Source organism: Hippoglossus hippoglossus, chromosome 9, assembly GCF_009819705.1.
Source record: "Hippoglossus hippoglossus isolate fHipHip1 chromosome 9, fHipHip1.pri, whole genome shotgun sequence".
NCBI lineage: Eukaryota > Metazoa > Chordata > Actinopteri > Pleuronectiformes > Pleuronectidae > Hippoglossus > Hippoglossus hippoglossus.
Genome location: NC_047159.1, coordinates 19,335,819 through 19,362,372, shown reverse-complemented (window position 1 = coordinate 19,362,372; position 26,554 = coordinate 19,335,819). Strand labels below are relative to the sequence as shown.

Sequence of the window (26,554 nt, the reverse complement as noted above, 5' to 3'; positions counted from 1 at the left end):
GAGTCAAAGTGGGTCATACGTTTCTAATATCTCTCTATTTGACAGGAACAGCATTGTATTTTAATGAACCTCAGTCCTGTGGATCCTGGTGAGGGTCTAACCTGAGGAAGGTTATGTCTATGTTTATGTTCAGGCAACGTTATCATGACATAATGATGATGTGTATTAGTCTTGCCCACCTAAGAGGCTTTTTACCAGCTGTGGCACCGTGGCTGGTATTCTTTTTATCATGTGTGTGTGCAGGTCAAGACATGGTCCTGGAGACACCCACTGTCGCAGTAATACCACAGAGACAGACTTGAGTACTTCAGTAAGGTACACTCACAAAACTGTACAGGTGTATAGTTGAGATCAAAATGAGGGAATGCTTTGAAGATGGTTGTGGTCTATCCCATGAATCCTGAGTTCTCACAAGATGGACTCTAGTTGGATATGATGATGACACAGACACAGTAACTGTTTCTGTTTTCTCTTCTTATACAGTACCTCACATGCATTGCATTTAAATACACATGACTGGCACTCGTTTGCATTGTGCAAAAGAGGGGGGGCCTCATTCAATACAAATTCCTTGATGGATGAAGTAATGAAAATAGGAATTTCTTTGACTATGTGTTCAGTTAGTACCTCCACCAAGAAGGTTATATCAGGGATTTCCCACTGTCTTTAACTGGGAGCTCGGGCATTTTGGGCCATTTTCACCCATTTCCCAGAGAATAATTCGTGGAACTTGATGAAAAAGTGTGTGTGAGTGTGTGTAATATGGTGCAGCCTGATTGAATGTAAGACTGTTGGGCCTTGGCGTAGCTATGCGCTCTTCTGAGTGCCGTTCTTGTTTAGTAACAGTGATACATTTACCAGTGAGTCTGAGTCAGTCAAATCAATGGAGTATCTTAGTGCTTTTGGTATAAAACCCACTCTTTGTGCTTCATCAGACTTTCATTTTCTTTTCCTGCTAAGCCGTGTTGGAGGGATAGTAACACAGATGTTTACCCATTATAATGTTACTAATATAAACCAAATAACAATACTAATCAAATATTTTAGATGTGTCAGATTTGGACTGCTGGATGTATTTTTCTCCTATAAGGATCTTTTGCCCACATCACTTACATCACTAACGTTACCAGGGGGATCTCTTCATTGCCAGCATGCATAGGAATGATTAGAGCTACTTTCTCCATACTCAGTACACATGGACATGACAATGTGGTTTATATCAAATACTTGAAAAAATGCAAACCAGTCCTTTATGTGGGACCATATTTATGTAATATATATATGATGTAAAATTAGACGTGTTTGTATATGAACAGGGAAAATGCTCTGTGGTCACATGGACAGAGTAGCAGGGAAAATAAGAGACAGGCAAACTCTGGAGTACTCAAACTAGTTTATTGGGACTTGAAGGACACAGTGGGTTTGGCTTTCACATGCACTCAGCACTTTGCTGTACATCACAATAAGAAGGAAAAACTCCCTCATTCATCAGCTCCCTCCCTGCATCCTTCCCTCCCCTTCACACAACAGACCGTGTGAGTCCGTGTGTATTTGTGTTGACGCGTTCCCCAGCGAAACAAACAGAGTATGACAGTCAGAGAATAAACAAAGTGCTGATGTCTGTGTGGGCATTGTCCGGGAGATCGTGCTAACAAGGAGGCACTTCAGTCTGATTCAGATTTTTTTTTCTTCATATCAAGTACAAAGAAAAAAACAACAAGATCGCATTAAATTGTAAGAAGGATTAAAATTACTGCATGGAGCAGCTTCCACTACCTCATATGGGGAAAATAGCACATTCTTAAAAACAAGCACAAGACTGCTGAGTCTGAGCTCCTCTCCCCTTTTCATTGGCTGTGCTGCTGCGAGAAGGCCACTTCTTTGTGTGGTGTTTGCAGGGTCCTCTGGTGTCTTCCTCTCCTCTTCTGCTCCGACATGAATGAACTGGGCCCGTTGAATAAAACTAATATAATAAGATACATGTAGCTGTGCCTTCTTCGAATATGCTTGAACACAAAACAAGAGGAAGACCCTTTAGATTCGTGAGGCATTTTGAAGAGCATGTTAAGTGTAAAGGGGCTAAATACAAAAACCTGTACATGTGACAACAACGGCAATGCAGCAGTATCTTTTAAATGGAGAAAGGCATAGGGAGAGCAAGAACACTTACGTTTTTTTGGGGGGGGGGATTTAGAAAATAACTGGCATGTGAGGATATCCATACAATAATGTGCCTTAATGAGCAGAGGTAACATTTTCATTTGGAGACAAAAAAAAAACAGCATGACATGATTTTTAAGTTGTGCAAACTGTAAGTCAGGCTGAGTGCATGTGTTCCTCTCCACTCCACGGGGGGACTGTGCAGAAAGTTGAGGAGAAAGAAAAAACAGAAACAGAAAAACAAAACAAAAGAAGAGATTCTCGTTTCTGTACAGCATATTCATTACTTTTCTTTAAAACTCCACATAATGTCAAATATAAAGTGACACTGTAAACCGAGGGAGACGTCTGTGTGTATACAATGCTAACATCAGTGGAATGAGGTATGCAGAAGCGAAAGGGATACAGCTGTCCATACTTACACTTGTCCATGCAATGAAAACACAGCACAATTCTCACTAATCTGTATGTATGCGTGTGTGTGTGTGTGTGTGTGTGTGTGTGTGTATGTGTGTATGTGTGTGTGTGTGTGTGTGTATGAGTGTGTGCTGTATGTGTGCTTTAAGCAGTATGATATGTCTGCAGGCTCATATTTAGAGAAAGTGTATAAAACAGATCACATATTCTGATCCTTCTGTGGTTCTAAACGACGGCTAGAAGACCTTCAAAAATCAACAAGAAAACTGTATCACAAAACTAAACTGTCGTCTTTGGCCTGAGTGTACGCAAGGCAATGTACATCATGTGTTGAGGTTGTCGAGGTGCACGTGTTCTGAATGTTTACGGAGTGATCTGAGGTATGGGAGGTGGAAATACAGGGAGAGAGTAAGTTAAGAGTATGAGTTGTACAGATGGTGATGGTCGGAGGGGTGTAACTAGATCGGAAAGAGATACTGGTACAAGATACAGGCCAGAAAGTAAAGGACTGAAAATGAGCAAAAGAGAAAAGTTTCTGGAAAAAAAACCAACAAAAATTCACTAAGACCCCATCTTCTATTCCCTGTGGCGGTCTTTATTATACAGTGGATCCCCTGAATATTAGCTTGTTTTCTATCTTTACCTGTTTTCATCAACATCAGTGGCTCTGTTCTATAGTCCAAAACAATCCTGAGGGTGAGTTAGGTTTGTCCGAATATTTTCCAAACGTCTCTGCAACATTGACCATCCCAATACAAATGCCCAGGGTGTAAGGGCCCGGTCACCCACCCCCACCCCATGGGCTGACCATTTAGGCTATTAGACAGGCTGTCTCCGGCTGCTGCTCAGGCCCCGGATGTGGACCAATCAGCAGCAGGGAAGCCCCTCGGAGCTCCTTCCCTTTGTGTGTGTGTGGCTCCCACACAGTCACTGTGCCACTAGGGGGCAGAGTTGGACATGGAGTCCACAGAGTTCACACTGGAAGACTGCACACGGCTGTGGGAAATAGACACCTCTGGGTGCTGCAACAGAAAGTGCAAGAAAAAGGGAGATGGAGTGATTACGTGTGTATGAATGTGTACGTGGGTGTATTATATGTGTTTGTGTGTTACACTTACATGCCTCCTGAAGATCCTGTCCAACAGGCTGCGTCTGGGCGGCTCTGGAGGCTGATTCCAGTCCAGATCTGGGGGTCTCGTCCCTTGAGGCCCAAACACATTCAAATCTCTGAAGCATTCAGTTTCTATCATCTGGAGGAGAGGAGAGGAGAGGAGAGGAGAGGAGAGGAGAGGAGAGGAGAGGAGAGGAGAGGAGAGGAGAGATAAGTTTGGTAAGTGAGTTCTTCCTCCCAGCACTTGAACATGTCACATCCAGTGCACACACTTACCTCATTCTGCCATGGGATGGAAACGCAGCCTGTAGTAAATTTGGAGTAGAAGTCATTGTCAGTTTGGTCCAAATTTACTCCCTTGACCGTGGAGAACTGCTCTATGTCCAAAACATCCTTGCAGTACACTGCCCGAGGCTGGGAGAGGGCAATGACCACGAAAAGGACGGGGTTGAGAGGAAAAACAGGAGACAAGTTTATCTTCAGAGATAATTTATAACGTTGGAATTTTATATGCTGTTCTTGAAATGACTAAATGTTCCGGTAGTGGCCATTTGCTCAGCGTAAGCACTAGATTTCAGCAGTGGCATTGACTGAACCATGAAGTCATATGAATTTTACTCACATCAGGCACAAAGGGCGGCTCCACTATTCCAGCCTCCAGCCTCTTGAAGTTGATGTTCTTGAAAAATGAGTGGGCCTTGACACCCGCTGCTCCATCTGCCTGGCACCCCAGCCTCTGCTTAGGGTCTTTGGTCAGCAGCTGGGCGAGCAGAAACAAAGATGAATCATTGTTCAAATTGTTATTATTGTTTTTATATGATTCATCCCTTGTCTCTGTACAAACATCTTCGCTTCAAGCCTCACCAATCTACAGACGGCCTTGGTGTCCTCTGTAAACTTGTCGCTGTACTCTTCCTCTTCCTCCTGCACCCTCCTCTCCACCTCTTCCCGCTTCACTCGCTCTTTGCGGGCGCGGAAGGGCGATCGTCCAGCGGTCATCTCGTAGACGAGACATCCCAGACCCCAGCAATCAGGACTCATGCCGTACTTTTCATTGTTTATCACCTCCGGAGCTAGAGAGGAATGGGAAACGAGTTGTTGTGGTTATGAACTTGCATTTGCTTTAAATTTACTCACAGAAATGTTGACTGAAATGTCTCTTACCCATATAACCAACAGTCCCCACCCTGCCTCGGATGAGGTCCCCTTTAGGCACTTTGATGGCCAGCCCCAGATCAGAAATACGGATGTGTCCTGCAACAGCGATGAGCATTAAAATGTTATACGTTTAATTTATTCAAAGTCCGGCGGTTAACGAAGAGTCGTCTAAAATTGTGCATCAGCAGCAAATCGAAAAAAATGCTGTTCAATACAATAAACTCACCATTGTCATCTAATAGGATATTCTCCGGTTTCAGGTCCCTGAAAGAATTTATAGTGGTCAGCAAGGTGTCGAAGAACAAAAGTATCAAAGCACACTCAGACATAATTCAATAAAACATGATCCTCTTCAACATCTATTCAAGACAGTGTTACCTGTAGACAATGCATTCCCTGTGCAGGTCCTCCAGTCCACAGCAGATCTGAGCTGCGTAAAATTGGACCCTGTCCTTCTCGAATCCCGGCGTGCCCATGTTGTAGATGTGAAACTTCAGGTCTCCGCCGTTCATGATGGTCAGCACCAGACACAGAGCGTCTTTGGTCTCGTATGCATATGCTAAGCTCACCTGGAAGACACGTTGGTACAGTGCTTAGACCGAGAGCAGACAAGTTCTTGAGTGCACTGTGCTGCAAATACTCTTCTTTTTGTTCACTCACAACAAATCTACTGTTGACTTTCTCTAGAATCTGTTTTTCGTTGAACGCCATGGACTCTCCTTTCCTCTTCTTTATCCTCTTCTTCTCCAGCTTCTTGCAGGCGTACATCTTCCCCGTTGCTCTGACCTGGCAGGCACACACCTGGGGAAAAAAAAATCTCAATATAATCTCAAATATTACTATTATTCAAATCGCAATAGGCTTCATCATCATCATCATCATCATCATCATCATCATCATCATCATAAGAATCTCTTACCTCTCCGAACCCCCCCTTGCCCAGCACTCGGTACTGTCTGAATGTGTCTTTCGTGATTGGTTGCCTGACAGAACACAGACACAGCAAAATCCATTAATAGACGCTCATGTAGTATTGATTATGACAGAGATATTATCTACTGAACTCAATACCATCCTGAGTCTGTTTCCTGTTCAGGGTGGGGCCTCCTGGACACAAGTTCACTTTCCAGACACAGATGCAATCAAGGCGGCTCTGAAAGCCTGCTGTTTACTTCTAACTGCCTTTCACATACACTTTGCATGAGATGTTTTCCTGCTGGGAGCCATCACACTCTTTAAAGAGTCTCTCTCAACTGAAAACAACTTTTTCCACCTGCCACTTCAGATTTATTACATGTGTTAGTATCTACATCATATTAACATAAAAACTGTTAGCTTTTCTTATTCAGAATTTACTACCAAAAATGTATTTTGTCAATCTTGTCAATAAATAGAAACATGAAAGAGACAGTAGAGCATTGTAACTGAGTACTGAAGTATTGTTCTAAGGTACTTTGAGTATGCTACTTTATACTTTGACTCCATTACATAAACACTGTACTTTTTACTCAACTACATTTATCTGAGAGCTATAGTTACTAGTAATTTTACATTATATAGACACAAAACATGACCAGTATATATAAAAACAATACAATGTAACATGTTAAACTATCCAAAAATGAAATATAACATTTAAAATGAATCCCATATGCATGATAAGTATTTATATTCTTGATATATTAAGTACATTTTGTTTATTGTCCCATTTATATTTCACTCACTTGCCTTTAAGTCTTTGAACAGAATATATATCTCTGCCAAGGCGGCTATTTTTTCACCTCTGTCCATTTGTTTGTTGGTTTGTTTGTTTGTTTATCAGCAACATTGTTAAACCAAATCCAATCGGCTGTTTGTGCTCTCAGAATTTGAATATTTTGAATATATGGCTATAAAATGAGTCCTGTATAATAAAGAAATGCTCCAACCGACCTCTCCAGCATCTTCCACTGCAGGAACCGGTCAAAGTGCATGGAGTTCTGGTAATCTGCAAACGGAGCTCCACTCAGGTAGTCATGAACGACCCTGGTCAGATACACAACACAAGGCTCAGACTTTACACTTACAACAGAGAATATGATGAGCGAGGTGAATAAATAAAGAGAGGAGGCAGAGGAGAGACAGGTGAGAGTCCCGTCGACAGGTGAGCGGGGAGGTACAGAGTGGTACTCACTTGCGGCAGTTGCTGAAGATCTCCTTACATGGACTGAGCTCGAGGTTCTCTCTGCACTGGTCGGCAAAGACCTCTGCTATGTCTACACGCTGAGGTGACTACATCAACACATGTAAACACACACAGTCACATACGCGCGCACACACAAATACATCACGTTTTATCACATACATGGGCTCAGACTGAGGAGAAACATACATTACTACTCACTGAGCACAGAACAGTACCAGTGATTACTTTGTGCAAAGATTACACTGTTATTATTGTACATTTATTAGACCCTTGTAGTTTGTGAGGGAGTCGTCCATTCAGCTGGAACTCTACATTATTGTCTGCTGATTTTAACATTAATCTCTGTAAAAGGTTATTAAATACACTTTTCCAACATGTGAAATAAATAATATTTAGAGGCTAATGAATGTATGCAAAGGAACTTACTTGTTCTGAGAGAAAAGTCTTGATGATCTGGTTTCCTCTGCTTTTTCGTTTTTCATCAGGTGTCACCTCATAGTCTTCCTAAAAAAAACAAAATAACTCAGCGTCATTAACACTGTCCTTTAAATATGATCCTCAACATATATAATGAAAGTATTGAATTTATTTTCTGTCTTAAGATCCCATGTACTAATCTGTGGGTTCTACGCTCTAATCTGCGATTTTGGCTCACGAGGAGGAACGGGTCATTCACTAAACGGAGGGTCAGTAGTTTGATTCCCGGCTCCTGCAGTCTGGGTTTCACAGTGTCCTTGGGCCAGACCTTGAACCAGAATTGCCCCTGCCATCATGTGAATGTACGATTGTGACTTGTAGTATTGTTAAGATTAGAACAAATTAATACATCACCTTTTATATAGGCTGTAATTAATCATGTACAATTAATATATTCATAAATCATATAATAATGCTTTATATTTCAAATGTAAACAATTTTCCAACTCCTGTTTCTTATTAGTTAACTTTCATAAATGATGATGAGAAACAACAGAACTTTAATTTTTCACAGCCTGCAAACATAAAAGTATTTTAATAGTTTATGACTGAGTTAAACATTAATTTACTTGTTAGTTACAACCAATCAATCCTTTAAAAAAGGTGAAGCCTAAATGGACAGTAAATATGCTCTTGCAGCAGTATAATAGCATTCATTAGAAAAAAAACACAACTTCTTACATAACATGAATTCACAAACAAAACCGTTGCCTTCTCTCTCCTATAAAATCTACCACTAATCAAATAGACTTAACTCAATTCCATCAGTGGAGACCAAAATCGCAAGCCCCTCCCCCATTTCCAGCTGTGAAAAAACTAAAAAGTCAAACGTTGGTCAAATTCTCTCTCTGCCTTTAATGAGAAAAAAAAAGCATAATCTGTTGTTTAATTTGTACGACCGAGTAGCTGCTGTTCAGTGGTGACGAGGCCTCCTCACAGACACACACCTCTCTCTCTCTGGATCTGTGTGTCGCTGTCAATCTCACATAAACATATGCTGCTCTTGGCTGCGTGTCTGAACATACGTAGCTGTTGACACAAACAGGTCTTGCCGTTACTCACTGAACATACTGAACATCTCCAAGAGGCGACAACATGAAAAGTGCTCTGATGCATTTCGTAGCGAGCATTTCAACTGCTCAAAGGAGGCGGTGGGGGAAGAGAGGGGGCTGCACGGCGCCCACGCTGCACACTGGCCCGACTCTCTCTGTCTGTGGCTTTTTCCCAACATGGTCCTGTGTTGCCTGGCAACCACACAGTAAACACGGCGGGATTCCGTGAGGTCCTGGAGTGTCACAGTGTGTCACACCAGTGTCACCGACTTTCCACTACAGAACACACGCATACACACTCATGTGTATAGACAGTACATACACACATAAGCCTGGAGCATTAGGAAAAACAGGCTTTAAAAAGCCACAGCGTCACGGACACTTCGGACAAAGGATAAAGAAGTCATGCAAAGCATACACACTGTATAATACGCACATATGTAAATATATTAAATAGTACGGCTGAACGACAGTGAAAGAGAGAGGGGGGGTGATTGCCACTCAGGCACTCACTCACACGCACACACACAAACACAAAAATAGTAAATGAGCCGTCTGACACCGACCCTTCGCTGGTGGGAAAAGAAAACGCCCCTTTACCCTTTTGGAAGCAGAGGGGATCCAACACACAAAAGCACACATAAAATTGTGCACACAATCACCTTCTAATGATGGAAGAGGAAACACTGAAGCTCACAGAAACTCAAACACACCATCTCCCTCTTCCTCAATGGGCGTGTTCATGGTTTAATGGCTTCCTCTGATCTCACTAATCTTATCTTAGTATTTTATTCTCATTTTATCATCAGCTTGATTGCTATGGACCCTCCCATGTGTCTGGGAGAAAGAGGGAGTGGAGTTGAAACTAAAACAGTCTAATTTACCTTTCTGGTAAGTATGGTGACTACTGTATTTATGTTAAAATGTCACTTATTTTTAATATTCATTTGAAAGATCCTCTTATTTTATATATTTCCACTCGTGTCATGTATTTGTCTTGTATCGTAGATTTGATCTTGAAGCACATTGAGTCCATGCTTGTCATATAAAATGAGCCATACAAACAAGCCTGACTTGACTATGGATGACGTAATAAAACGGTTTCTATTAAACCTCATAGCTGCACATGTTGCATGTTATTTAATCACTTGAAATACGGTCACCTGCCCAGTTATAATCATCCTCAGGCCTGGTCTATTGTCAGTGAAGTGACGAGTACAAAGCTCTGAGGCTTCCGTCACATGGAGTGCAGAATTAGCCTCTGAGCGGTTTCCCCCCTCGCAGTGGATCAGCACAGCAGGGGAGGGATGGGCGAGAGGGGGGGGGGATTGGATTGGGTGGGCGTAGGGATTGTAAGGGGGCAGTGTGGGAAACAATGCTGCCCTTTCTGCCCCGTCACATACCCGCGAATATATTCTGGGCATAGATAAAGACTTTAATGTGTCATGTGCGAGGTTTTCTGTCTAGACGCAGAGAGAGAGAGAGAGAGAGGGATCGACGGAAGGGGGCATGGGGGCAACAGGCCGGCAGGAGGTGGGATCTGGGTGGTTGAATAATCACTACTCAGTTTAATTGTCTCCTCCGGCTGCATGACCCAGCGCCGGCGAGCATTCAGGCCATGTAGTAATCAAAGTGAGTGCAATGGAAAGAGTGGATGGGTGTGTGTTTTCTAGACCTGTGTTCATCCTGTAAAGAGTTGGGTTCTCTCCCCGCTACTCTTAACATAGTCACACCTGGAATCATATTGATGCTACCTATTCGAGGTTTATAGAAAAACTCGAAATCTACAACAACAAATTGTAGTAATCTTTTTGTATTTTGATTTCACAAAAAAAAGTAAAACATTTCCAGCAGACAACTATGGACTTTGTTAGCTGACTGTTGAAGATTTAACATGAAGGCTAGTGCTAAAACTCACATGCTAACAAGCTTTTTTTTAACGTTTTCTTAAAATGAGACTCTTGTGAGAGGGTAATAAATGCATATACATTTTTACATACATAAAAACTAAGTTGATGCTACATGTCCCAGACAAAAAGTCAGCATCACATAGGCCTACTGATAATCCACGAAGAAGACTAATAATGCTTTAGATTTATGGTTTGATCTTTATATTTTTAACAGTATGTTTTATTTTACAAGAGAAAGTTAAAGATTAGATAACTTAGTGTTATTTTTGACAAATGTGGCTGTTAAAACAAGTTTTGCTGGAGTGAAAGTCAAAACTTCACAGACCAAATAAATCATTACTCTACACTATTATGCAGCCTACTAACATTTTGGCAGCCATGCTGTTGGTACTGGATGGGGTGGATGTTAACATAACACAATGAAATAATATAGTTAATGTTTAATCCTTTCCTTACTCTCTTTTTTGGGGGTTTTGGAAAGATTAAAAGAACAAAGACTTCCTTGAGATACCACCATAGAGTTTATATAAGGATGGACGACAGCTACCAAAAAGTGTCAGCAGCTGGCTTCAGTATTAGTTCAGGTTAGTAAAGGGTCTATTTATGGTCTATCTCTAATTGTTTTGTTAATAGACACTTTGATTGTGATTATTAAAAGGAAAAAGAGAGTTGAATGTTGACTTTCTTTCTTTACTCTCTATTGCATGATTCTTAATGGTGGACACCTGGTAAAAAAAGATGGGTTTGCATGCAAGCATATACCATCGCGTCCAGTAGCTGGATGCATCGTTGCAGTTTAGGTCTGGTCTCACAGTAAAGACGGAAGAGGAGCCTTCCAATGGGCTGTTTCTCACAGAAGCTGACATAGTCCCTCTCTGCAGAAAGAAGAGAACAGGGTGCACACTTTAAAACAAAGCTGGTGGTTAAACATATACTTCAGACGCATTTGAGAACACAGGAACACGTACCGATGCTGTTTCCCAGCTCAGTGCACTGGCTTATATGGGGGAAGCGAAGGATCTCCTTCCATTTTTTGCTCCGCCCTTTGCGCTTTCCTCCTCCACCTGGACAGACAGGAAATCAAGAGGTGAAATATGTGTGAAAGTTAGAAAGAAGGAACTGAAAAAAGTTTACTTTCACTAGACAGGAGCCGAATGAAAGGCTAATGGCTAAAAGGCGTAAAGGGGTGTTGTTGTCTGTGGGCTCTCCCTGAATGAAATCATAGTCTCAGCTAGTATATATAATTCATAGATCACAGCCCACTTCCTCCGTAAATCTCTCCTGTCTCTGCTCAACTTCTTCCTCACTCTAGCTCACACTAGCTTTTCTGGAAGTGAAACAGTGTGTGTGTGTGTGTGTGTGTGTGTGTGTGTGTGTGTGTGTGTGTGTGTGTGTGTGTGTGTGTGTGTGTGTGTGTGTGTGTGTGTGTGTGTGTGTGTGTGTGTGTGTGTGTGTGTGTGTGTGTGTGTGTCCACGCAGACAGAAAGCCTATTCTGACGAGCTCAGTTCCCATCAGAAACTTGGGACTTTGACAGACTGGACTGGATTCCACTGCTCTGAATAATGGTGCATCAGCTTCCTGCAGCAACACAACACCATCATGAACAAAAGTCACTTACATCCACATCATCTCTTTGGATCCATGAAGGAAACATACTCTGCAGCCATCCATTAATCAAATTGATCCAGTCTTAAACTCTGACTACCGCCACTATTCCATCTAAACCCTATTAAAACCCCCTCTCTTATATTGTCCAAATTTTAATATCCCTGTTTTCCATGCACACCACTTTGCTGTACCTTCTTATGTAATGTTTGTCTCAGCTCTCAGTATGTGAAGACTAATGAACTGACAGGGATTTCCTTCAACCGCTCTGCTCAGTGGAAATTGGTCGTGAGTAGCTTGCCTAATGTGAGAGGCAACACTGAGAGCATGAGAGCGGAAGACGCAATGACAAGCAGACATCTTTAAGTAATAATCCAGGAATGTGAGACGCACGACGTCATGATGGAGCCTCTGAGTGAAAGCTTAAGCAGCGTCTGTGTCAATCCTCCTGAGTTACTGCCTCATCCCTTCCCTCGCTGCTGTTTGAAATCTATCTCTGACTTCATCTTTAACACACTGTGCTGCCTTTGTCGTATTATCCGCCACGTAGACTTAAATTCCAGAACTTGTGACACAAAATGTGACGATTAAGGACTTACTTTGACGTGATCTGATGTCATTTTAGAACTCTACACATACTCATTTAATATCCATTATGATATGAACAGTTCAGGTAAATGGTGAATATCTCAGGTACTGTCGTTGTGAATAATGAGTGTTAGTGTAACCGTTTGATTATGTATACGCTGTCCTACTAAAGTCTTGTGTAAGTTTTGTTATCTTCTTTTTGTATTTCCAAATGGCAACTGTTGCCACCAAGGAAAACACATAAACAAACACTTCTTTATTTTAGCCTATCTGCACACATTTGACTATACTTTACATAATGTCAGCTCAATCTCAGCTAGTTAACTGATGCTAACCCTATGAGTCAGTGGAAAATTCTCAAGCTGATTTAGTTTCCATCTGACACAGTTTAAAACAAGAAGCCTAAAAAGAGCCAGAAATATGCACCAGATGGGTCCATACTGCACAAGACCAGGCCAACACTGAGTTTGAAAGCTCCTAGCATCCAAAACATCAGCATCCTTTACCAGTTAGGAGCACATTTAATGTTCTCTAGCAGGAACAACATTGTTCTTTTATTGTGGGGGGAAAGTAGAGCGTTATAAATAAAATGAAATTAAAGTGTTATTTTGTTGACCTGTTTGGATGCAACCGAAAGAAAAACAAAACACAGGTAAGTGCAGACCTACTAGAGTAAAGACCTGCTCTGCTCTCTAACATAACCTGAGTAAACTTGTAGTTAACTGCCCTAACTAGTGAACTAGTTATGTTAACCACGGCAGCTTACAGTGCAAGTGTTGTTAAAACTTCACGTTGGATATTTAATATATGGACCCTTTGTCACTACTGCTCCCAGAATGGAGGTCACATCACCACAGACAAACACAAAGCATGAATGTATTAATAACTCAAGTCAAAATATCCCCAGGAGAATCATTAACTTCTGGCACCTGCTCCCCATCAACATTACTGCAGACCAAACCAGCTGTAACAGGCCCACTTCCTTATTAAGCCCCACTTGCTCTCTGAAAACAGTTAATATGTGACAAAAAACAAAACCAGCGCTCTCTGCTGTGTGGTCCAATAATGAATCTCTTTTGATAAAATCATGACGTCGGCCTAGAACCCACAGCAGCAGCACTGCGAGCTGAGAAGGTCATTCCCCACGGGGGCCGCCACGCTAAAAATGAATGCACTTGTGCTACTGTGAGAAGGCGTTTGTGGACGTGTCCACCAAATGGCGTAGATTTCCTGCGAGGGGTCAACGTCATGTCAAATAATTGTACCAAACATCAGCGCTCCACCCAGGCATTCAACTTCCACACAATGCTGAGACATCCACAAATAATGTGGTTCCTTCTTTTTTTTTTCTTTCTGTGTCCTGTTTGCTTTTCTTACCTCTAAACCTATTTATTTTATATTTTCTCCCCACTCCTCATCTTCCCCTTCCTGCTCTTTTCAAGTTGTGTGTCCTGCCGTCATCTTCAGCGCCTTCTGTTTCCTGTAATCCAGTGAACTTTTCTTCTTGAGGATTTCTCTTCTCAACACTTCATAGCACACTTCAACCCTCTTTGTTTTGCGGTTGAATGAGGTCACAGCTTTAACAGCTTTATGAGCATTTCAACAGAACATCTCTTTCGATTGAGGTTCCCTTCCTTTTCAGATTTTTAACTACTCAAACAAAGTTATCTATTTATGGCTCGTCATAATTATCCTGTAACTATAATAAGCAAATATTAGTATAAAGTAAAGTGAAAGGGCTTTCTTCTCCTGTTATCCATCCATTTAATCATCCCAAACCATAGACTGTATGGACGACATGCCTGCTCCCAAAAGTTAAGCCAAAGTCTCTAGATTGTCCCCTGGTGGTTGGCTGCAGTATATGTCATAAATCGTGCCTTCTCCATGTTATTGGATGGTATATGGAGCAAACTAAACCCAACAAAAACATTTTTTTCTCAAAGATGGTTTCTTTCATTTACTGGCTAATAAAACATCTCATTCTTTACTGTGTGTGGGAAAAAGAAAGTTAGAGCGTGGGAAAGTTAGAGGACATGCAAACTTCTTGCCAGTCATGTTCAACATGCCCAGCTGTTTATTCCAGGAAGGAATATGAGTAAACAACAGAGGCCTGTTGGCTGCACGGACCTGAACATCCTCACACGAACACACCCAGCCACTCCCACTAACATGCAAATATTATGTAAATAAATTACTCTGCATAACAAAGTGATCCATCTGGATATAACAAGTCATTTCCTGTCTGGTCCCTCTGTGCTGCATTGTTAGTGGCCATTTGCCATCGTCTTCTCACTGAAGGGGACATTTTTCGGTGAGATGTAGTAAACTAGATCTGAGGAGGAAGTTTACAAAATGGTTGTAAATCAATACAAAAGGAAGCACTGGGATTTTACAGGCGTGGTGTGGCCCAGTAAGAAAATAACCTCTACTTATATATGTTTAAATTTCACATCCAGGTCGGTGACTCTGGGTTCCTGTTTAACACACCCCGACTATTAAAAGTATGAATATGCTCGTAAATGTCGTCCATAAAACCTCTTGTCCTCACTCCCCCATCTAATTCTTTCTCTATTAAATAGCCCTCGCTTTCTCAGGGTCTGTCACTTACACATGAATAGAAATATGCACGGCTCCGTGGCTGCGCTGCTGCACACAGGAACTTGCCGGCCTAATTTGTTCCATGCGGGTAGTGCGGTCGCCGCCCTTTATTTATGTTTCTGCTTAGCAGCTCTGACATCATGAAGGCATGTCAAGTGAAGCAAAAATAAGGTCAGAGAGGGAATGACATCCGACTGGCGTAACACCAGGGGGTTACCGGCATCCCAAACATCTGTGCGTGTTTGTGCGCACACACACACACACACTCACAGACACAGACACAGACAGTGTTTCCTCTGTGACCTGTCTCTCTAGTAATGTCCTCATGCCCGATTTAACCGACTCTGCCAGTCCTGCAGGCCCCATCCGTCCACACGTTTAAAGACGTCCCTACTTCAGCTGTGAGGTTATGTTCATGGAGTGTTGACGCACAAAAGACTCAAAGCCACAAGACAAGTTCGTAGCTCTGTCACACACACAAACACACACACGCGCGCACATAGACATACTGTCTCTGAGGTGTCAAACAAACCTCTTAAACAGCCCCTCCTGACATACATAAAAACATCTGCAACAGGATGTGATGTGGGAGCGCTGTGTGAATACGTGCCATTCTCTACATACACTGTGAGACAAGTGAGAACCATTGTGGTAGATTTCTCCGACTCCTCGCTGCACCTCGGCCTAAAATTTCATCCCTCGCTCACAAACAACTGATTATTTCTCTCTGATTTTCCAACTCTCACTCATTCTCACGTCACCTCCTTTGTCTGATCTGTTAAATGTCGGCCTCGCTGTTGAGTCATACCGTGGTGGTCAGCGAGGTACCAGCACGCTGAAGACAAACAGCACCAGACTATCATACAAACGCCTTTGTTCTCGCAAATCCTCCCCCTTCCCTCTCACCCACAATGTCCAGCTGTTCAATACTGGGACTTCACATTAGCATAAGACCTGCAGGTGAAGCCAAGTGTTTTTTTAAATCCTGTTCCTGAATCACAGGGGCCTGCACAGAGATTATTATCAGTAGACAGTTCTGTTTATCACAAAAAAACGTCTAGATGACACAGTGTAGATATCATCTCTTGCAAACACAGACAGAGAAGGAGCTGCTAGGAAACAAATTACTTTTCCAGATTGCTCGCTTTGAGGGTTGCGCAATACGTTGTGTGCAAATCTTGGCATGTTATTTTTGTGAACAGTAAAAGCAGAGATTTAGAGATGTGAATAAAGATGGAAGATGGATTGATTTAAGCACCAACATATCCTGTTCTACCAGTTTATTAAATATACCTGCCATCAACAGCACTGCAATGAGACCCTACGGTTCATATTTGAACACGTCTCCAACCCTACAGCACATTTTAAGGCCTTATTGCTTGTGGCACTGTCCTCCACTTGTATCTACATGTGAATAACTTGGAGGACATGTCAAGGTTAGCCCTCAGGTTCAGTTTAACTACAGCGAGTGTTCGTGTTTGTGGTCCCTGTGCCACAGGAAGGGATGGGGAAACGCTGCCCAGACCATAGCAGAAGGGGAGGACTATAGCAGGAAGGCACTCTTTGTTGCCCTGTTCCACCATGATGTCATTTCACTCCCGCTGTCCAGCCGCCTTATTATTACCGTGCTGAACGAGCCTCTCCGTCCACATATTCCTCATCATCGCAATAATGGCGGGAGGATCTGGCTGTAGCATCTGCGAACGCGCTCAGAGCAAACATCTGTGACGTGCACCTTTTATCCGGCAACACTGCGGGGGTCACATGTTAGACCACTTAATAAGGGGTCATAAAGTCAAAATCAGTCATAGACAATAAAAGGGAGATGTAATCATCAGTATTGATGTTAGCGTACAGCTGTGTATGCTGTTGACAATAACACCTGAATCTGACTCGACCGTAACAATGTGGCTTTATTTAGCTTGAATGTAACTAACACAACTCACATATTTTCAGTGAGTAGCATGTCGCCGACAGCTACATTTGCACCACGCTTCAAGAGAAAGCCTCCACAAGTGTGACTTTTTTCCTGTCTTTATGTCCTTGTAATCATTACTGCTATAAATAGCGACCAGCCCAAGGGCAGGAGCGACGTGTTAATACAAACTGAGGTGGTCAAACCGGTCCATGACCTCAGAGCTGGTGAGCTGTGACAGTTGTTGCTGGCGTCACCGTTTCTGTGCGTGTGTAATGTTCATGAGCGAACGCGCAGGAAGACGCACGGTGTGAAAACTCGCCAGCGACGGCAGGAATCTCACAAAAGCAGAAGAAGGCAGGGTACATTTCCTGTCTGGGAAGAGTCAGGTGCCACAAGTTTCCTGCTCTATAAATATCAAAAATATGGAATGTGAAGGAGGGAAAAACATTCAATAGACTGAAATTATATAACCCAGTGGGCTGTCCAATCAAAGCACCACACACAGCACACAGAGCACGCCGGGTAATACACGGTGTTTGCTCATCCATAAAGAACCAGGAGGACAGAGCATAGTCCACATGAAGTCGGCCATAATAGGACACTCCTGAGCTCTGACACGGTGTTAGTGTGTTTGTTCACCTCCATAAATATTTTGATAGGGGGAACATTATGGCACAGTGATCTAAAATCTCTATGAGGGATGATTTTTATCACTTCTCACTCCGAGTCAAACTCTGCAGTTACATCACAAGTGAGCAAACACGGATGGAAGTGCTTGCAATGAAAACAAGACTTATCAAACTGATGGGACACACGGTGCATGTGGATAGATATTATTGAATGTGAGAGTGTGTGTGTGTGTAGTGTGTGTGTTTGATTGTGTGCGTTCATCCCAGAAACAGGGTTAAAGTGATTGCGTTGCCCTTCTCAAACTGTCTTTATCCTCTCGGACTCTCGGACCGATTCCTTTTCGTCCTCAAACACGTGCACACAAACAAACACACAAACACACTCTCTCCGTGAAGATGTTGGCATTCCGTATTCTGTGGTCCCTGTTATAGCAGGGTCCCTTGAAAAAAAAAAGTACTGGTGAGGGTGCTTTAAATGAGCTTAACCACTGAGAGAAAATACTGTTTCAGCTTCTTAACCCATTCATCAGGTTAAAAATTGTTTCTATCAATATTTTTACAATATTAGAAATCATAAGGTGCTCATAAGGTTCTCCCAGAATGCACCATGACAAACCCTCAGGACATAGACTTCCATAAATAACAAGTGGCTGCCTATTTAAGACTGTAGCTGCATTGTCTTGATTTTAAAGAAATGACATGGCCTCGTGTTACTGCCGTCTCTGTAATGTGCTGTGTGTGCATCAGCATGTCTGCATGGACCAAATGAAAATGTGCACTGTCTTGCATTAAGCTCCTCATACAGCGGGGGATTTTCGGGGAGGAAGCTTTAAAAGTTACAGTATTGATTATTCCCAGATTAATGCACATCAAATATTCATTGGTTGTTCCATTAAACAGGCGTGGCAGCAGTGCAGACCACAGGAAGCACATCAAGACACAGTAAAATGCTGCATAAGTAATCACCTGCATGTCTGACATGACGGAAAGTAAGATATCATCAGTTCGGTTGCTCGCTGCATTCCTGGAGTACTTCAGTGATGGGCCGTTAAAATGTTCTCCATCCACTTTAGATAACCGACTCCTATACTTTCCCAGAATTCCACTCGACAGTCCCCAAAGAACAGGCGTGAACTTGTTGCATCCAGCTGAGTTACGTATACTGTGTGTGTGGGTAGAGGCAGCAATAACAATAGAGATAGTAAGAGCCAGAGAGCAGAATTTTTCCACTCAAGAAAAAATGAGTCACACTCCTACTCAAAACACAGCGAGCCTTGTGGCGTATTGTCGGTGGAGAAACGGCCATTCCTGCTTCTTCTTTGCATTATATCTCCATGTCAAACTGCTGCTAGATGATGGGGATGATTCAACACTGAAATAGTCACGTAAAGAAAAAACCTGACTTTAACTTTCAGATTTAACTGAAGTACCGTACAGCAATTGTAACGGTGTATAATCATATAATCACAACGTACAAGGTTTGATACCAGGCCTGGGGTCTTTTGATGAATATCTGGAAAATGTCAGAAATCATCTTACAAACACTTAATTGTATTGAGATGATCTGAAGAATGGGATAAACTGCCCAAATTCAGGTGTACGACCAGATTTACCTGAGAAGACTAAATGATGTAATCGCTGCTAATGGACCATTTCCATTTTTACATTTACAGCACTTAATTGCACACATAGATCTCATTCCCCTCAACATGCCTGATTTTTTTATTATCAAGATCCAGGAATTATTCCCAGGAAGATTTATGAATATGTTGAATGTTAAAGAAAGTGAAAAGAAGACAATCCTGCATCCGCCCCCTGATCGGGAACGTCACCAACATTTAATCGTTTCTTCCCTGACACGTATCACATCCCTCCAACAAGAAGAATCAGTCTGGACCAGAGTGGTGGATGCTGCAATTATGTTTTTATCAGCGATCGTCTTTTTGTTTGCAGGTTAACCCAAAAGCTGAAGTGATTTCCATGAAAGTTTGTGGATGGGTTGGGTACGACCCGAGACAGAACCCATTCGATCTTTGTGTAGATTCAGACAAACGGGCGAATCCAGGATGTTTTCCCTCTGTCTTTGACATGGCGAGTCTCAGCCTTGGCGGGGGGGGGGGCACTCGCCGAGCGCCCTTCTACTTTTATTTTTTGTGTCACCAACTTGACAGCAAGATATTTCCAGTCACTCTGACTGTGACAGTGAACACAGTGTCTTGAGGGTCTAGTGTTGCAGACATGATTGCTGGTGGTAAAAACTTAAATAAAAACAGCTACCACTTTCTTAATCAAAGTGAATCACCTCAGAGGGAAAGTGATACATGTGAGATGTGTAAGAACGGGTCATAAAAAGCCCCGCAGCTACTTGTAGACTATCTTCACAACTGTTCTTTTCTTATCCCTTTGCATCTTTCCCATCAGAGGAGCCCGGCGAGGGAACAACAAGCTGGTTTTCCCTCTCGTGTATTTTTACTCTCCCCTACATTAAGGCTCTCTGCCCAATAAAAGTTGGCGGCATTATGTCATGGCTCCGTCCTCTCACAGGGGTCCTGAGGGAGGAGCACTCCAGGCAAGCGTTTTTTTTCCGCTTGTGTGGGAGAGAGACAGTTTGTGTGAGACAACAGAGACAAAGTGTCTTATGTACATTATTCATGACGGTTACCTGACAGGAGGAGGAGCGACCGACAGTACAACAATAGCCGGCACTGTGTGTTTGATGGTCGGGGCTGCACACGTCACCCAGCTCATTTGACTAAAATGCTGTTAGTTGTAACAACAACAGCTGCCCCAGGCCTGCCAAGACTTGTTTCAGTGGCTTCGGTTGAGGAAGCGACCCACCCGCTCACCCCCTCCTGCAGCAGGAGCTCGGAGACGCGGTGCACAATTGGAGCCCACACAGATCGCTTGTATACAGACAAATGCCTCGTGTTTGTTATCTCAGCTTATCTTGTCTCATGCATAGCATCTTGTATTGACAAATCAGCTGACCGGTAATGTTTGTGCTAATGAAAATATCCTCCTGAGAGTACAATGGGGTAGAACAAAATAGGGTTTTTTTTCAACACAACAGAATCCAATCAGGGCTTCTTGCAACTAGAATCTGGGACTGTATTTGAATCCTATTGGACTTCACAGACAGTGGATGACTGTGAATCCACCATTTTGGATACTGATTGATTGAGGTTCAACCCTTTGGATTCTTCTTCTTGTTCTTTAGCACACTAGTCCTATATTTACCTCTGCCAATGAGGTTACAGTATGTTTTCATCCCCTGTCCGTTTGTTTGTAAGCCAGATTACACAAACCATAAATGAACAGATTTGCACGGAACTTATTGGAAGGGTGCAGTATGAGTCAGGGAAGAAGTCATTCAAATGTGGGGCAGATCCAGGATTTTTGTTTCAATTTGTGTGCAATTTGATTCAATTTAAGGGGACTGTTGGGCCTTGGTGGAAGTAGGAACTCCACTATGTGGCATTAATGACTTCAGCAGTTAGACAATTGTCAATGGTTCATTTTATTTCAGTAAATGAATCGATTAGTTGACTCATCATTGCAGCTCAAAATCATTTTATAGTTTTCATCTAAACCATGCATTTACATAGGCTGTCAAATAAGGTGCCTGATTCATTAAAGAGATTTCTCTATAGGCTGCAAACAAATAAATGCACCATGGTAAAATGTCACTGGCGTAACAGTCTTCCACTTTCTGAGTAAGTCTGGTTCTCAGACTACTGACGTATTTAAATCTGTTGTTTGAGAGTGGAAAAAAGAAGCTAAACAAATTGAGAGAACAGTTGCTATGTTCTCATCATGTCCCTCCTTAGTTACTTGGAAATAAACTAATCGGAGTAAATACGCAGGCCGTTTTACCCTGGAGATGAGTTTTTACTGTAGTGGTCCCACTGTGGGAAACACTGCACTGCATTTCTAATGACTTGTATTTGATTATTTACTTATGTAAAGACAACGTCCAAAATCACACGAGTGGACCAAACGAAAGAGCCAGCAGGCAGCAGAGTGGAACTCATTCTCGCGGGCCTGAACTAAATACCCCGGCTCTGTTACCGCAATTCAAGAACGGCATCTGGATGCAGCGATGCAGTTTTTCCCCCTTGCTCTCATTCACTTCGACAGCCGATGACGTTCGCTCGCGTGGCTTGGAATCTTCGACTGCTGCCAACAAGACTTGTGAATGGGGAGTCAGGCAGAGGCATGGAGACACACACACACACACACACACACACACACACACACACACACACACACACACACACACACACACACACACACACACACACACACACACACACACACACACACACACGCTCAGAGTCTACTGCACTGATGTTGCTTTCGTCAGAGCGGCCGAGTTCAGGTTACATTTACACAAAGGAATTCAGCCCCACTCCCCTCATCTGCTAACGCACACATAAATCTACAGTTTCCGTGGTAGTAAACCTGCACACTCAGTTTACCTGTGTGCCAGCTAACATTAAAACCAACTGCCACTGATACAAACATCCACGACTGAGCCTGAGTAACTTTCCAGAAATCCCTCTTGATCTGCTGTGACCCCAAAATTTCCTCAGCTGACAAGGAGACAGCAGAGCACATCGGCACTTCCTGCCGCTCCGACATGGTGAACCCCACTGCAGCTGTCAGATGATACTCAGATGACCACACGCTGGAGATCGGGGCGTTTCATTTCACCACACACTCAACATCCATAAAGTATCTACCACAGAGAGCAGAGAGCGGCTCCACAGGAAGATGGAGCTCGGATGGCGGTGGCCCACTCAGTTTGTTATGTAACGATCAATTAGATTAAATAGCTTATGCGTTGCATCTGACTGATAGTGTATAATAGCATTTGACTTTATGTAAGATACTTCAACAGACGGTTCAGTATGGTCAGAGCTGCCCATTTTTTCTTTTCTATGGAAATCAAAATGTGTATATTGTCTACTCTGTGATTATCATGAAAAAGCAAGATGATTGGTCCAAAACAGTGGCACATCTAGGATTTTTCTGCATCGGGGGATATAAAGGGGCCACAATTTCCACAGAGGGGCCAATTATATGTCTAACATCCATGCACAATTCCTGATTCAGTCAGGTGCTCATTAATTAATTCCTTGTTCACTCTTAGCTTTATAGCTTTGAGCAAAGCAAATACAATTTTACATTTTTGTGCACTACTAATGTTTACTAAGGGACTAGTTTATTTAAAAAAAAAAAAAAAGAGACCATTGACAGGATATGGGCCAATCAGATTGCAACTGGGACCATTGCCTCCCTGGGCCAACCCCTGGATCCGCCCCTGCTCCGAAAGTTTTTTTTAATCCGGCTGATTTTAACCTTCCATGTCTAAACTCTCCTAACCAATGACAACGCAACAGTTGAACCCAGATCAGTCACTGCTCACACAGAAGAGCCAAAGAGCAATGGAAGGCGGACTCAAGGCTGCTTTCACTGCTCCTGGCATCGGGTTATCAATAGCTTATTATTTCTACACTGGACAGGCACTCACACTGTTTTACTGATTTGGGAGTTGTGAGGACGCCGACATTAACAAGGCAAAGAACGCAGTGTAAGCCGGGCCTTCCTGTCATGTGTCTAGGACAGAAGATTCAGGCTTCGGTTCAACTAGGGACTCAGGACGCACTCGCATAAACAAACAGGAATAAACACACTTTATTTGCTCCATTCACATTCTCCCACTGTTGCTGGTATGTGACCTAAAATGATCCCCTGTGTATACTGTACTCTGTCATTCACATGAGCGAGACGTGGAGGAGCGAGCACCAGCACCAGGGATGTGCGCAGCCTTTGGCACTGCGCCCTGCAAGATAAAACCTCCCATGATTCAGGCAGTTAATGAACATGACCAGTTGTTGTGAACGCGCTCACAACAACCTGGGACATATTTCAATGTGCACACTGCAACGGACCTTAGCTCAACTGTTGAACCAGTCTCACGTGGCTGCATTTGCAGGGGCCATTGATCAAACTGCGGTGAAAGTCGTGCTTCAGCTATTAACTCAAAGAACCATCTCATGCCTTAATGTGAAACTGTAAAAAGGCCTTTCACTCTTCCACACAGCCGGGGCCGGGGCTGGATGAGCACCAATGGAGCAGCTGGGGACAAGCAAGATCTGTCATGGGTCATTAACTGCTCTTATTAATTCATGAAGCTTAATTCACCCGACCCCGTCGTGCTCTGCTCCCACAAAACAAATGTCCAGGCTGATGCGCAGGCGAAATGCATCCTTCGGAAAAGGGTTTTGACAGCATGTCAGCTTCCTGTTTCACTTTATTATCCCATTAATTCCCATGGAACTCTCTCTGCCCTCTGTGTACACTCCCAACATGTCATCGTTGGGAGATAAATGGAACGGGCTGCCAGCGGCGCTCTGTCTCCTCCTGCGTCACCTTGCAACACCACAGAGACGGTTGCCACATGAAACCACATAATGCATGCAACGAAACTTGTGTATGCACTTAAGAGAGGGTGTGTGCTTGCATGTTTGATACGGCACAGAACTAAGTACCTTAGACTTTAAAGACAATGATTCAGAAAAGGATCTAAGAATGCAGAACTGAGTTAGGGTTAAGAACAAATGCTGGCGTGTTTTTCTTATTGGGACTTTTTTAAAAAAGCCCCTTCACTTATAGATTAGCATTTGTTCTGTTAAGACTAAATTAGATGACTATTTTTGTCTTCTTAATTTTCTTTGTTTGCAGTTAACTTAATATAAGGGGATATCCTGAGGCGGATCCAGGGGCAGGGCAGGGGGGGCATTGGCCCTAGCTGAAATCTGATTGGACTGTGACGAGCCCCTGTCAGTAGTCTTTAAAAAAACGAATCACTTATAAACAATAATAACTATGCTTTTGTGAAGTGCACAATTTGCTTGAACAAGGAGCAATTTTCAAAAATAAATACAATGTAAAGCTATAGAACTAACAGTAAACAAGGAATGGCTTAAATCTGCACCTAACTGAATCGGGAATGGCAATTGTATGTTATTGGCCCCTCTATGTTAATTATGGCCCCTTTACGGCCCCTGATTTCGAAAAACCCTAGATCCGCCACTGCTGGGAACACATCTGATCGTTCTTTTGCAGCCCGGTTCACGCAGACATGAGACAGCTTTTCTTGAGGTGACAGTTACCGTTTCATTTTTTTATGCATCACCAAACAGCTGACAATCCCCTAAAAGTGAAATTGAAGTGTCTGTACAACCCACAGTGACTGATTCCCATTCATGCGAGACAATCATTGGAGTCAGATTGCATGATGTTTACCTGCAGGCCTTCCTCCTGCCCTCGGCACAACCCTCCCTCCCTAACGCACACACACACAGCCATTAATGACACGATATACCTTCTTATTTCACACTCTATTGTCAGACATGAATGATTGGGCCTTTTCTCACACTTAAGTATATCACTGGTGGAGCCACAGTCTGTCTCTGTGCAGGCCCCATGCAAAGCAGTCACGTCACCAGATCAGCCTTCATATGCCCCCTCGTTTATCCCCCCTCTCCAGAAAGAAGTTATCCCCTGCTCCTGTGTGTGCCTCAGCATGTACAATATTGCGAAAGAGTGCATTCATTTGCACAGACAGCGAAAGCGGATGTGGAAGGCAGACCCCCCCCCCCCCCCCCCCCCCCCACCCCCCTCCCTCCCTCCTTCTCTCCCTCTTTCATATGAGGGAAAACGCAGACGAGCTGTCAGAATCAGTGAGAATAAAACGATCCACTGATCTCAGGTCCACATCGATCACAAGGCGATCAGTGTGTTGGTGTGTTCCTTCCTGTATTATTGCACAAGACCTGTTCTTTCCGTTGCATGTGTAGCATTTACCTGCCTCCGGTCCGCAGGCTTCCTACCTACAGTGCAGGTCATCATTACACGACCATTCCCTCCTTTTCTGCTGCACACTGCTGTGCGCAAAATGTGCCACAGCAGTGGCCTACATACCCACTATTTACACTCAACTCCTTTATGTGTCAACTTACCCTCTCTGGCTTTGAGCAGTACAGTGTTGGCTACTATATTCTCCAGCTCCATCAAAAAAATGTAAATGCAGGGGATCTCGGTTCTCTGGTGCGAAAAAAAAAAAAACAGCAGCGTCCTTCAGTTTGTGTGCCGTGCGTATTCTCTTCACTCCTCGTCGGTACCCAAGCAAACCTCGCACGTATCAAAGTCGTAACAGATAAAACAGGATGTCATAGATTTGCTTGCAATGTAAACTGGGCATGGTTCTTCTTGTTGTGGGCTGGAAGCGCGGCGCTGCATGTCTACTCCAATCCCCCCGCAATCGTTCCATGCGTAATTCGGGCGCGGGACCTCTCCGATGCGGGGAATCATTAAGTTTCTGGAGGCACCGATTACGCGAAGGAGAACCGGGGCTCCTCTCAGCGGATTCTTTACAGCAGGGTACAGCCAGCTTCACATCACAACAGCAGGGGTTGGCTGAGTGCACCAGAGAGAGAGGACATCAGCGGCAGCGCGCACACCCTCCCTCCCTCCCTCCGAGGTCTGTGCGTAATCCAAGTGGGCAGGGCCTCTCTGTCACAGCTGCGTCAAGCCACAGACACAGGCGACTCCACCAGAAGTTGTGTGCAACTGGCAGCAAGTCAAACTACCGCTACTTTGTTACAGCCACAAGCGTAAAATCCACCAAAGCTGCTACAGTTTAATATAGCAGTAAAACAGTCACGTGTTTCCCCTGAG

General features: G+C 43.3%; 1 protein-coding gene across 1 annotated transcript; it reads right to left on the bottom strand.

The window, feature by feature from the left end:
* Positions 1-1,381: 1,381 nt before the first annotated feature.
* Positions 1,382-26,443, bottom strand: grk5l (G protein-coupled receptor kinase 5 like). Its single transcript, XM_034594788.1, has 16 exons — positions 25,837-26,443; positions 11,439-11,534; positions 11,233-11,345; positions 7,458-7,535; positions 7,020-7,117; positions 6,779-6,871; positions 5,766-5,829; positions 5,507-5,647; positions 5,225-5,415; positions 5,073-5,110; positions 4,853-4,942; positions 4,553-4,761; positions 4,311-4,448; positions 3,965-4,102; positions 3,696-3,827; positions 1,382-3,599 (listed from the first exon to the last, which is right to left on the bottom strand). Exons 1-16 carry the CDS (start codon positions 25,886-25,888, stop codon positions 3,516-3,518), a joined length of 1,755 nt encoding a protein of 584 aa, XP_034450679.1. The 5' UTR covers positions 25,889-26,443; the 3' UTR covers positions 1,382-3,515.
* Between the last annotated feature and the right edge of the window lie 111 nt (positions 26,444-26,554).